The sequence below is a fragment of the Oryx dammah genome, unplaced genomic scaffold, assembly GCF_014754425.2.
Source record: "Oryx dammah isolate SB20612 unplaced genomic scaffold, SCBI_Odam_1.1 HiC_scaffold_4, whole genome shotgun sequence".
NCBI classification, from domain to species: Eukaryota; Metazoa; Chordata; class Mammalia; order Artiodactyla; family Bovidae; genus Oryx; species Oryx dammah.
Genome location: NW_024070188.1, coordinates 54,961,815 through 54,975,718, shown reverse-complemented (window position 1 = coordinate 54,975,718; position 13,904 = coordinate 54,961,815). Strand labels below are relative to the sequence as shown.

General features: G+C 37.2%; 1 protein-coding gene across 2 annotated transcripts in view; it reads right to left on the bottom strand.

Annotated features, from left to right (window-relative positions):
* LAMA2 (laminin subunit alpha 2) overlaps positions 1–13,904 on the bottom strand; it is a 676,446-nt gene that overhangs the window by 83,247 nt on the left and 579,295 nt on the right. For both annotated transcript variants that reach the window (XM_040238873.1, XM_040238874.1), the window contains exons 42-45: positions 13,247–13,363; positions 11,379–11,561; positions 9,775–9,780; positions 4,470–4,624 (exon numbers count right to left, since the gene is read on the bottom strand). In XM_040238873.1, coding sequence (XP_040094807.1) covers positions 4,470–4,624; positions 9,775–9,780; positions 11,379–11,561; positions 13,247–13,363 — 461 coding nt within the window. The remainder of the gene's footprint in view (positions 1–4,469; positions 4,625–9,774; positions 9,781–11,378; positions 11,562–13,246; positions 13,364–13,904) is intronic.

The window sequence follows — 13,904 nt, the reverse complement described above, 5'->3', positions numbered from 1 at the left end:
TATCTCTGGCAGGAAATCATATCCAAATTCCTGATGGGGCTGGATTAGGTATCAAAAGTAACTATGTGTGTAATTTGTTTTATCTTTATTTCATAATGACTTATAGGGTTGGCCCTAGAGCTTATACAGGGCTTCCCTAGTGATACAGAATCCACCTGCAATGCAGGAGATGCAGGCAGGTTCGATCCCTGGGTTGGGAAGATCCCCTGGAGAAGGAAATGATGACCCACTCCAGTATTCTTGGAGTATCCAACCCACTCCCAGAAATCCCATAGGGTTACAGTCCATGGGGTCACAAAAGCTAAGGCAGATATGACTTAGTGACTAAACAATGACAGTAGAGGTATACTATGGCTAGTATAATCACAAATAACTCACTTTTGTTATTTGGATTAAAGTTATTTTGGTTATTTCTTTTGTTATTTCAAATAACTAATATGTGTTATAGGGCTTCCCCAGTGGCTCAGCAGGTAGAGAATCTGCCTGCAATGCAGGAGACATAGATGCAGGTTCAATCCCTGGGTCAGGAAGATCCCATGAAGGAGGAAATGGCAACCCACTCCAGTATTCTTGCCTGAAAAATCCCATGGACAGAGGAGCGTGGCAGTCCACAGGGTTGTGAAGAATTGGACACGACTGAGGGACTGGGCACACAAGCATGCATGCATATGTGTTATAAAGAACGCAACATATAAATAGTAAAATTTCTCAGTTACTGTTTAGAGACAAAATGACTGGATGTGGGTGAAATTCATGACTGCTTACAATGAGTTTCTGTCCTCGCTTGGGTATACTTGGTGAAAATGATAGGGGTATTACATGACTGGAATGTTGAAAAGGGGGTTCTCAAAGTGTATTAGACAGAGCCCAGTACAAAAGCCTAATTCAACTGATGAAATTTCATCTGAGGATTGAAAGTCTGAGAGAGCAGCCATTTAAGAACTAAGGGTGTTTAACGTCTCTAGGAGTTACAATTCATCTGCTTTATGGCAACTTTACTTATTGAAACTTTATGGTTCTCTGAACAAAATGGTGTTGTTATACCCAATACCGGAAAAGGCAATGGCAACCCACTCCAGTACTCTTGCCTGGAAAATCCCGTGGACGGAGGAGCCTGGTAGGCTGCAGTCCATGGGGTTGCTAAGAGTCAGATACGACTGAACGACTTCACTTTCACTTTTCACTTTTATGCATTGGAGAAGGAAATGACAACCCACTCCAGCGTTCTTGCCTGGAGAATCTCAGGGACTGGGGAGCCTGGTGGGCTGGCATCTATGGGGTTGCACAGAGTCAGACACGACTGATGCGACTTAGCAGCAGCAGCAGCATACCCAATACACCAGGAATTAATCTTGTAAAATTATTTATTGCTCAACTCTTACACATTTTTACAGAAACTCTCTAGACTTTCTGTTCTCTGGCTTACAATTTTGAATATACCCTCAGTATCTGCTCAAAAATGTTGGTAACCCATTGATAGCTACTGATTTCTCCATTTAAATACCTTGTGTTTTGTTTACCAATTATAAATGTTTCTTTTATTTATTTTAAAACAAGTAAATCAAAGGGCAGTATCTATTCTTTTCTCTAGAAGAAATCTCTGACATATAATCCCTCTCATAAGAGGGGAGAGACTTTTGAAATACAAATATCCTCAAGTTACTTTTTCTATCAATTATTATTTCTTAATTTTTTTTTTTTTTGGCTGCATCAGGGAGCATATAGGATCTAAGTTTCCTGACCAGTGATTGAACCCAAGTACCCTGTATTGGAAGTGTAGTCTTAACCACTGGACTGCCAGGAAAGTCCTGTATCAATGATTATTTCTAAAGTTGACCCTTAATAAGACTTCTAAACAAAAATCAGTAAGAATTAGGTATCTCTAAGGCATTTCTCACAACATTGTTTACCAATTCATCATCATGAACTCAATTAAACATTATTGAGAATTCCATTATTATATCTATTGGATTTTCACTGCATTCTTTCATCCAGTTAACTAGGCCATTCATTTAAAAAGAATGTCAGCCGCTCAGTTTCAGAGCCAACAAACCAAAAGAAATCAACTTAAATATCTTCAATTTCTTGGTCATATCCAGACACTCATGCCAGATTACAAATATATTTCTAAACTAGGAAAGTGTACTCTTCAATGAGTACAAAACCCACTGGAAAAAAATTTGGTTGCTTACAAATTTCTAACATCTTAAGAAAAATAAGGCTCTTTGTTGTTAACCTCAGTTTCAAAAAGTAGTTGAAAGTTTCCTTAAAAGGCATGGAAAATGGATTTTTTTCAAGCATTACTTTTATACCTTTCTTTCATTTTTTTAATGCTGTAAAGGGTGTGGAGAAAGGGAATCCTCCTACACTGTTGGGAATGTAAATTGGTACTGCCACTTTGGAGAACAGTAGAGAGGTTCCTTAAAAAACTAAACATAGGTTCATCTCCTTCACTAGAACAAACTCAACTGTGGTCCTTTTTATGGCTGAGTGATATTCCATTAATGATGCAGGGAGCCCAAATCTGGTGCTCTGTGACTACAGAGGGGTGGGATGGACCATCTAAAAAGGTGGAAGGATGGAGAGAGGTTCAAGAGGGAGGGGACACAGGTATGCTCATGAGTGATTCATGAAGATGTATGGCAGAAACCAATACAATATTGGAAAGCAGTTATCCTCCAATTAAAAAAAAAAACCCCTAAAAATAGAACTACCATATGATCCAGCAATCTCACTCTTGAGCATATATCCAGAGAAAAACATGGTTAAAAAGGACACATGCACCCAAAGTTCACTGCAGCATTACTTACAACAGCCAAGACATGGAAGCAACCTAAACGTCCATTGACACAGGAATGGATAAAGAAGTGGTACACATATACAACGGAATATTACTCAGCCATTAAAAAGAATGAAATAATGTCATTTGAAGCAATATGGATGGACCTGGAGATATCATACTAAGTGAAGTAATTTTGTATTTTGGGACAGGTTTTATATATTTATATGCCAGAATTTTATCTTTCTTCCCAGTGGGTGGGGATGGGATGAGGAAGCACACATAATTGATGAATATATGGGCATATTTAAAAACTTCTTTACAATGAAGAAATAATAAAAATGTCCATATCTTTCCACTTGGTAACTAAATAAAAAACTGTGGCTAAAAATGTGATTCACAAGCTGGAATCAAGATTGTCTGGAGAAATACCAACAACTTCAGATATGCAGATAATACCACTCTTATGGAAGAAAGTCAAGAAGAATGAAATAGCTTCCTGATAAGGGTGAAAGAGGAGAGTTTGAAAACTGACTTAAAACTCAACATGCAAACATAAGATTATGGTATCCAGTCCCATCACTTCATGGCAAATAGAAGGGGAAAAAGTGGAAGCAGTGACATAGTTTACTTTCTTGGGCTCCAAATCACTGTGGACAGTGACTACAGCCATAAAATTAAAAGACTCTTGCTCCTTGGAAGGAAAGCTATGACAAACTTAAATATTAAAAAACAGACATCACTTTGCCAACAAAGATTCATATAGTCAAAGCTATGGCTTTTCCAGTAGTCACGCGTGGATGTAAAATTGCATAAAGTTGCATAAAGAAGACTCAGCACCTGAAGAATTGATGTTTTTGAACTGCAGTGATGGAGAAGACTCTTGAGAGTACTTTGGACTGAAAGGAGATCAAATTAATCCTAGAGGAAGTTTAATTTAGAGATGGAAGGTTTGGTTATCTACAAAGATTTCAGATTTCAGTTTAAGCATGATAATATGAAAACTGATATTCATTCTATTTCTAGAAGAATCATAAGATGACTTCATTAAAGTTTCAGATTGGCATTTACAATTCTGTCTGGCTCATTAAGCTGTTATCTTCCAGAAAGTTTTGCCTCTATCCTTATAGTCTTATAACTGGGTTAATAAAGAGCAAAATTTTGAGACAAGTAAAGTGCTTCCTATTCTTATTCCAAAAAAGTATAGAAATTGTAACCAAATTAATTTTTGGTTGCTTGGACTCAAACCAAAAAAAAAAACATAGAAAACAATGGTTCATCTTTGCTATTATTCCTTATAACCTCGTCTGTTCATTTTTTTCTTCAACCCCATTGGTTGGCCTTTTTTGCTTTCATCAAGAGTAAGGAGTTCTAATCCATGCCTTTTTAGTGTACAAAAATAAGGCTTCCATTCTTGCAATCTGTATTAACTCTATTCAAATTATAATAAAATATATCAGAACTTTCATTTCCAAAACAGTAAGTGGTGATTATTCTTCTCAAGAAATGTCTTTTGAAATATATGGGAAAAAATCTAATCTTCCATTCCCCACCTCCCCCCACAAATAGCTTCAAATTAAAAGAAAAGGGCCAAAGCTCATTCAACAAGATACACTGGGGAAAGTATTCTTTCTGGGAATAATACAAACATTACAATCATTTATTAATACTGAAAACAGAAGGAACTTACGGAATTAGCTTGTTTTCTGGCTTGGTTTATCAGTTCTTTTATCTCAGAGATATTTTTCTTCAGGTTATCCTCAAGCTCCCTGATGGGTTTAAGTCTGTCTATCAGTCGATCAGCTTCTTGTTCTAGATTTTTCACAGTGGCATCTGCATCTGCAACTGCACAGAACAAGATGAGTGCACATCTCACACACGCACACACGCACACACACCCAGACACAGGCACAAACACATCATATACACACCCAGGCACACACATATGCACACCCACACATACACACACCCAGACACATGCACATGGACAAACACACACACACGCATGCTGCACACACAGACACACTCACACAGAAATGAACATAGCAGTATGCTTAACTAAATAATTGAAAGGATTTCATCTTATCCACAAGGAAAAGGCAAGGCCATGGCAGTTGAAGCAGTTTGTGGTAGCAAATGGAAATATTTCAGTTGGGACCCAAGCAGGCCAGAGGAGATGATGTTAGAGAAAGAAGGATGACACCTTTGGCTTTGGAATTAATATGCAAGTCAGCATTAAAGATAAGAATATGATTAGCTTAATTCAATGCTAATTTTTAGCTTCAGTCCCCAAACTAACCTTTATAGCACAGAAATTTAGTCAAAGAATCAAGGAATTGGAAGCATCTTTAAAATGTCACCAAGTCTGTCCAAGCCAGAATTGTACTTAAATCAGGGTTTTCACCCAAAATTAGTTATTTTTTTCTTTTTCTCACTGTCTTTCTTTGTACATCTTAAAGAGAAAAGCTATTAAAATGTCTTCTGAAAAACATTTTAATGTTGAGCAACGCTCAGACCGAAGGCCGACGTTATACTTTAAATCTTTCACGCTGCAGTTCATTTTTGTTTTGAAAAATAGTTGATTCTCCTGCTCTCTACATTAGGTTGAATCACATTAAACTGTCACTTTTGTACCTAAAGTTTAAAGGAGGTTGAATATTGATAAATTAGAAAGGGGTTTAACCCTAAAACAATTGAAGGTTATTATTGATCCTTAGACTTCCAGCTTGTACTTTTCACAGGGCGGGTACATGATACATGGAAAATCAATTATTCTGTCCCTAGCATGCTGGCAGTCTTATCCAAACTACGTCATTTATTATCTGACCAAGCATATACTGTTCTGTTTTCTGTCACTGTGACTCTGATGAAAAAGTGAAACTGCTTAAGGTCCAAGGTTATTGGCCCTGATGAACTAGGAGTGATCTGAGACTGAATCTTTAGGAAAAAATCAAATGAGCGCAGAGTTAGTTAAAGTTAAGTCGTTCAGTCGTGTTTGACTCTTTGAGACCCCATGGACTGTAGCCCACCAGGCTCCTCCGTCCATGGGATTCTCCAAGCAAGAGTACTGGAGTGGGTTGCTATTTCCTTCTCCAGGGGATCTTCCCGACCCAGGGATCGAATCCAGGTCTCCCACACTGCAGGCAGATGCTTTAACCTCTGAGCCACCAGGGAAGCCCTGGTGGACTCTTTAGAAAGAAATCAAATGAGGGCAAAAGGAAGTAAGTAATATTTTGAACTCATGCTCACAAATATGAGTTATATTGTTCAGTTCAGTTCAGTTCAGTTCAGTCGCTCAGTTGTGTCCGACTCTTTGCGACCCCATGAATCGCAGCAAGCCAGGCCTCCTTGTCCATCACCAACTCCCGGAGTTCACTCAGACTCATATCTATCGAGTCCGTGATGCCATCCAGCCATCTCAACCTCGGTCGTTCCCTTCTCCTCCTGCCCCCAGTCCCTCCCAGCGTCAGAGTCTTTTCCAATGAGTCAACTCTTCACATGAGGTGGCCAAAGTACTGGAGCTTCAGCTTTAGCATCATTCCTTCCAAAGAAATCCCAGGGTTGATCTCCTTCAGAATGGACTGGTTGGATCTCCTTTCAGTCCAAGGGACTCTAAAGAGTCTTCTCCAACACCACAGTTCAAAACCATCAATTCTTTGGCACTCAGCCTTCTTCACAGTCCAACTCTCACATCCATACATGACTACTGGAAAAACCGTAGCCTTGACTAGACGGACCTTAGGCGGCAAAGTAATGCCTCTGCTTTTGAATATACTGTCTAGGTTGGTCTTAACTTTTCTTCCAAGGAGTAAGCGTCTTTTAATTTCATGGCTGCAGTCACCATCTGCAGTGATTTTGGAGCCCCCCAAAATAAAGTCTGACACTGTTTCCACTGTTTCCCCATCTATTTCCCATGAAGTGATGGGACCGGATGTCATGATCTTCGTTTTCTGAATGTTGAGCTTTAAGCCAACTTTTTCACTCTCCTCTTTCACTTTCATCAAGAGGCTTTTTAGCTCCTCTTCACTTTCTGCCACAAGGGTGGTGTTATCGGCATATCTGAGGTTATGGATATTTCTCCCGGCAATCTTGATTCCAGCTTGTGTTTCTTCCAGTCCAGCGTTTCTCATGATGTACTCTGCATAGAAGTTAAATAAGCAGGGTGACAATATACAGCCTTGACGTACTCCTTTTCCTATTTTGAACCAGTCTGTTGTTCCAGGTCCACTTCTAACTGTTGCTTCTTGACCTGCATACAGATTTCTCAAGAGGTAGGTTAGGTGATCTGGTATTCCCATCTCTTTCAGAATTTTCCACAGTTTATTGTGATCCACACAGTCAAAGGCTTTGGCATAGTCAATAAAGCAGAAGTAGATGTTTTTCTGGAACTCTCTTCCTTTTTCCATGATCTAGCGGATGTTGGCAACTTGATCTCTGGTTCCTCTGCCTTTTCTAAAACCACCTTGAACATCAGGAAGTTCACAGTTCATGTATTGCTGAAGCCTGGCTTGGAGAATTTTGAGCATTACTTACTAGCATGTGAGATGAGTGCAATTGTATGGTAGTTTGAGCATTCTTTGGCATTGGCTTTCTTTGGGATTGGAATGAAAACTGACCTTTTCCAGTCCTGTGGCCACTGCTGAGTTTTCCAAATTTGCTGGCATATTGCGTGCAGCACTTTCACAGCATCATCTTTCAGGATTTGAAACAGCTCAACTGGAATTCCATCAACTCCACTAGCTTTGTTCATAGTGATGCTTTCTAAGGCCCACTTGACTTCACATTCCAAGATGTCTGGCTCTAGATTAGTGATCACATCATCATGATTATCTGGGTCATGAAGATCTTTTTTGTACAGTTCTTCCAGGTATTCTTGCCACCTCTTCTTAATATCTTCTGCTTCTGTTAGGTCCAGACCATTTCTGTCCTTTATCGAGCCCATCTTTGCATGAAATGTTCCCTTGGTATCTCTAATTTTCTTGAAGAGATCTCTAGTCTTTCCCATTCTGTTGTTTTCCTCTATTTCTTTGCATTGATCGCTGAAGAAGGCTTTCTTATCTCTTCTTGCTATTCTTTGGAACTCTGCATTCAGATGCTTATATCTTTCCTTTTCTCCTTTGCTTTTCGCCTCTCTTCTTTTCACAGCTATTTGTAAGGCCTCCCCAGACAGCGTTAGTTAGTGATTGTTAGTGATGTTTAAAAAGAACATAGGTCTGTTATTCAGTCAGTTCAGTTCAGTCGCTCAGTCGTGTCTGACTCTTTGGGACCCCATGAATCATGGCACGCCAGGCCTCCCTGCCCATCACCAACTCCCGGAGGTCACTCAGACTCACGTACATCGAGTCAGTGATGCCATCCAGCCATCTCATCCTCTGTGGTCCCCTTTTCCTCCTGCCCCCAATCCCTCCCAGCATCAGAGTCTTTTCCAATGAGTCAACTCTTCACAAGAGGTGGCCAAAGTACTGGAGTTTCAACCTTAACTAATAGAGTTGCTAGATCAAGAACTATTTTCTCCTGAAATGAGGGTTATTGAGTTCAAAGTTCTTGTTACGTAATTGTATAGGGAGTCAGCATAAAGATAGTTATCCCTTCAGTTTTACACTTTAAATAAACCATTTGTCCATTTTCTCCCTTCCTTTAATTCCCCAATATTACTCTGATTTTCTTTAAATCATTCTAGAAGTGAGAAAAAGGGATTTAGACTTAGATTCATGGAAATGAAAAAATGGTTATGCAGGGACTACTTAGGCTTAGACAAGTAATAGATCCCTTTCTTTTAAAGCTCCCAGAAGTTTTTACCAAATTTTTAAGAATGGTACCTGGAAGTCCCCTTATCCCTTGTTATTTTTGCCCCTCTGTCTTCTGGAACAGTCAAATTAATATAGAAATTATCTTCTTGAAGGTTTTTAAAAATAAATCACCTGTGATTTTGAGTCTAGTGTTTGCTTATGCTGTAGTATTTGGAAACTTCTCACTTTTTCCTATGATTATTTGTGTAGATTTTAAAATTATTTCTGAAGATAGATTTTCATAACAATGTTTTATTAGAAAGCTATCTATTTTAGAGTTTAAAATTTATTAGCCTAGAGTTTTGCAAAGTCCTCTCTTAGGTGCTAAATTTCTTCTCTTATCTAGTTATATCTCCTGCAAAACTTTGCCTATTTGTTCTACATTTTCCTTTATTTAAGCAAGTCAAGCATCTAAAATATTTTATCTTTATATTTCTAAAGATACATCTCTTGAATGTATCACATCTATTATTATTTTCTGTCTTCTAATTTATTAACTTTTTCATCTTTTTTATTTTATTTATTCTGTCTGACCCTTAGAGTTGATTCCCTAACTTGTTTACTTCAAAGCTTTTTAGTAATATAATTGCACTCATTTTCCACTGAGGATAGACTTGGTCATATTTCTCAGGTTTAGATATGTTCAGTTTTATTTTTATTATTTTCTAATCTGTAGTTTTATTTTTGACTTGGAATTTAAACTATGAGGTGTTTAAGACAGAAAATTTTTATATCTCAGTGATTGCTCATTTGGTAAGATCTAATTTTATTAATTCTATTTTATGCTTCTCCAAGTATAATTCTCTTGAAGTTGAGAATAATTGCTGTAAGGAGTGGGGAGTGAACTTCAGGGGAAAAGCATCAACAACAGTGTTGATTTGATCTACTTTAATTCTGCTAGAAAGAAGTCATTTGGACTTCAGTGACTGCATTTGTATTATCAGAAGCATCATAATTCAGTTAAATCTATGGAAGAATTCAATGTTCTACTTTAATATGGATAATATATTTCACTAATTTATCAAACACTCATTCACACACTAATTCCTTTTCCATATCTAGCATTCTTACTGTGACATTGGAAAGAAGAGCTATCCAATGTTTAAAGCTATACTAAAACATGGAAACATGCAAAGCTGAAGCTTTTTGCAATAAGCAATCAAGCATAAAAATTACTAAAAGGTACACAAGTAAATATATACATACTGATTTCTGCAGGTAATTTCATATGGAAGTAAAAGAGAAGAAATAGAAAATTCATGAGAAAATATTTTTCATAGATATTTTAAAGTAGTGACTGTCAAGAAAAATAGTACTTTTCACAACAGGTGCTAATTACAAAGTCACTCCATTTTAAATCAAACAAGAGTTATCAAATAAAAATCCACAAAGCATGTCACTTAGCAGGTCACTGTTCATATTAAAAGGAGTTTTATTATCATGTTCTAATAAGATAGAAACAGACCCCGTGTAATTAGTGTTTATAGATATTAACTATTTCTTTTCATAGATGATATAATCACAAAAGGGAGATAAATATTATATAAGGCCACTCTCATTTGAGAATCAGTCTGAAAATGAATAAAGTGATAACATAAAAGAGTGATATTTACTTTAAAACTTCTTTTCATTCTTTTTTGGGGGAGGGGTTGGATGTTGTGATTTGGCATGCCTGGGAACCAGTTATTCAGACGGGATCTGAACCACCGGGGAACCTAACTCTGGGTTTATGCAATAAAAACTGAAAAACTATGTCTTTTTTCCTTTCTTAAAGAAATAATGAGAGTGAAATCCTTTTCCCTAACTCTGAAGTGCACTTAGCTATGTTTGCACTCCTCCTTGCTCAGGAAGGAGTTAGGTTAGTAGTATCTGTGATTTCAAAGTATCTTTAGCCTTTGATCTGAGGCAAAGATGCTGAAAAATCAGGCTCCACTCGCCAGTCAAACAGCGCTTGTAATCTGGATTATACATTGTATAACATCAATAACTGTGTTTTTGTTATTACACTCTACAAATGTTTTAATTCCCAATAAATACACTGTTTCTATATAAAGAAGGCTAATCGCTTGAGACTGTAAAGTACAAAGAATCAAGCATCTCCTTTGGTGCAAGCACATATGAAGATAGCATTTTATCACCTGAAAGAGTAAAACAGTATTAAAAATTATAATGCTTATTACTTAATAATTTAAATTACTATATTTAGTTCTCCCACATTTTCTCAGTAAATCCATATTTAACTCAATATAGTTTCATGCAATATACAAAAGACATGAAGAAATATTCTTGGTAAACTAGATAAATATTTTAATTTCCTGGTAATGTTTAACTAACTAGAATCTTAAGTAATAAAAGACCAGTAGTTCCCAAATTTGAATGTGTTCAAGTTGATCCCATTTAGTATTCTCTTCTAATAGGCCTGCTAATTAGAGTGCTCCTTGACCTCTAGGTTCCATGGAATTTCAACAACTATGAGGATATAATTTCCCAAGTATAACTGCATTTTCAATTATACGAAAGGATTAAAAAGTACTTGGCATCCCTATGCCAAATACCATGCAGGCTTTGAGAATTCTTAATTTCCTCTTAATGGATGAAATTTGAATAAGATAAGCTTGAGTGAGGAGCTGGGAGTCTTGTATTCCAGTTCTGGAGCCGTAGGCATTCATTCCTGGGGCCAGTCTACAAAGGGAGGAGGGCAGACAGCATCACTCTGAGGGCACCTTCCTGCTCTAGCAGCTATGAGTCTAGGATACTTTTAGAGTGTGAAGAAATAAATGCAATAATCAAAGTGAGAAAGGAGATCTTACTGTTTTTAGAAGGATCTTTTACCACAGCATTTGTTTTGGCTACGCTGTCTGCTAGTTGATTGTAATTTTTCTTCAGGCCATCAAGGTTCTGGTGAAGATCTTTAATCTGCGCCAGTACATCTTTAGCGGTGTCGTTGGCTTGCCTTGCTTTGTCTTTAACGGCTTGCAGTTTAGCAGCTGTGTCTGTAAGCAGAAGACAGTATGAGAAACAAAACAAAGGGTCTGGAGTTAGTGGCTTAATCCATGCTTGTCAAAGAGAGGCTGCGTCTGGCTGACCTCAGGCACTCAGGCACGAGGCAAAGGCTGAACTTTGTCTCATTCAGCTACAGCAAATGAAGTACATTTTCAGTGAAATTGAATTTTCTCAGGGACCTTCGTTATGAATACCTGATTAGCCCTTAAAATAGCAACGTGATTATTCTAAAAGTTCATTGTGGAAGGCGATATTGTGATTTGCTGCTGAACATATTAAAGAGAGAAGTTTATCCATCTGAATCATATAGCTTCATCGAAAGTAGTTTTAACATTTAATGTGCACTTCCAGGGTTGGGGGGAGGCAACGAATGTATTTAAATTTTGGTAGAGAGAGACTTTTTCAGATACATTAGACCATGTGTTTGTGTAAACAATTTATATTTGTTATCAGTATTGGATATTTGCTATGAACATATTTACTACTGAAGAAGTGACATGAAAATCAGTAAAGTCACTTGGGCTTTTTAATGTTAAAAAAGTGAAAAAAATCATTAAGGTTTTAATAGTTCCTGTTTGGTATAGATGTGTTTCCTTTACCATAATTTTTATAAAAAAGGTACGTTGTACATATATTTATGTGCCTACTAATATGTTGGAGGTTAGGGGTTAAGATCACAGCCCCTGATGTTAAACTGTGAGGTTGGAATCTTATGTCTCTTTTAACAACGGTCCTCAGTGTCCCATCTAAGTTTGTCTGTTGTAAAGTGGAGATAATAATGCTGTTCACCTTGTTGGATTAGTATGAGGGTAACATACGCTTAACATAAACATGCTGAATAAGCCTTGCTTAATAAATGTTAGCAACTCTTGCTACTGTTGTATCATGCTATTAAAATATAAAAATATTATCCCCAAAACAATAGTGCTTTCAGTAACTAATAACAAACATTAACTCTAAGTAACAGGTAATGACTAAAAAGATATTATAGACATGGTTCAATTTTAACATCTTAATGTTTTTGCCAAGAAAAATGTGCTGAAAGGCAGCTGGTTCTCATCTATTATTGTAGGTACTGTGTATGTGCTAAATCGCTTCAGTTGTGCCCAACTCTTTGTGGCCCCATGGACTATAGCCCCGTCAGGCTCCTCCGTCCGTGGGATTCTCCAGGCAAGAATACTGGAGCGGGTTGCCATGCCCTCCTCCAGGGGATCTTCCTGACCCAGGGATCAAATCTGAATTTTCTATGTCTCCTGCATTGGCAGGTGGGTTCTTTACCACTAGGCCACCTGGGAAGCCCTGTAGGTACTGTAATAAACTGCAATTTTGTGGCAGTAAATCAACATTTTAGAGGATAGTGTCTGTATGATTTTATTCTTTCCCACCAATGTAAGATTTCCTGGGCTGAAATGTGGAAGAACAATATAATAACAAGATGTCTATTGTTTTCTTTTTTGTCATTTATTCCTACAAATGTCAGTTAACAAACGATAAACATTATGGTGAAAACTGTTTCTTAGTTTCTCACTCTTACAAAGAATTCATAAGTAAGAAAACCATTATCTAATAGCCTGACAATGGTACAAATATAGTGCTAGGAAATACAGGCAGAAGTTGGAACATTTTTTAAACGTTTATTTCCATTAGGATAGTTTGCAGTGTCCGAAATTCTTACCATTTGGAATAGCTGCTAGCTTGTCCAAAGTGTCATTCAAAGCTCTCAGGAGATCCCGGTTTCTGATATTGGCATTGTCTAATCTGGCTGTCAAGCCATTCAGTTGGTCATCATTTTCTGTGAACAGGAAACAAAAAAGGATGAAACGATTTTAATCATCTGTGAACTTACAGATGGATATACAATTTCAGGTTATTTTATTTTATAAAATTAATTTTTATTGGAGCATGGTTTCTTTACAATGTTGTATTAGTTTCTGTAGGACGGCAAAGTGAATCAGTTATATGTTCATATATATCCCCTATTGTTTGGATTTCTTTCCCATTTAGATCACTGCAGAGTGTTGAGTAGAGTTCATTGTGCTATACAGTAGACTCTCACTAGTTATCTAATTTATACATAGTAGTGTCTATATGTCAATCCCAATCTCCCAATTCACCCCACTCCTGCTTCCTCTCTTGGTATCCATACAGCTGTTATTCTTGTCTGTGTCTCTATTTTTGCCTTGCAAATGAGTTCATTTCATGCATTCATCAGAAATGAGTGCATCATTTTTCTAGATTTCACATAAAAGCAATATTATACAATTTCAGGTTATTTTATTGTTTTTTTTTTTTTTTCTTTCTACATGAGTTCCCAATCCTGAACCCCCCTCCCA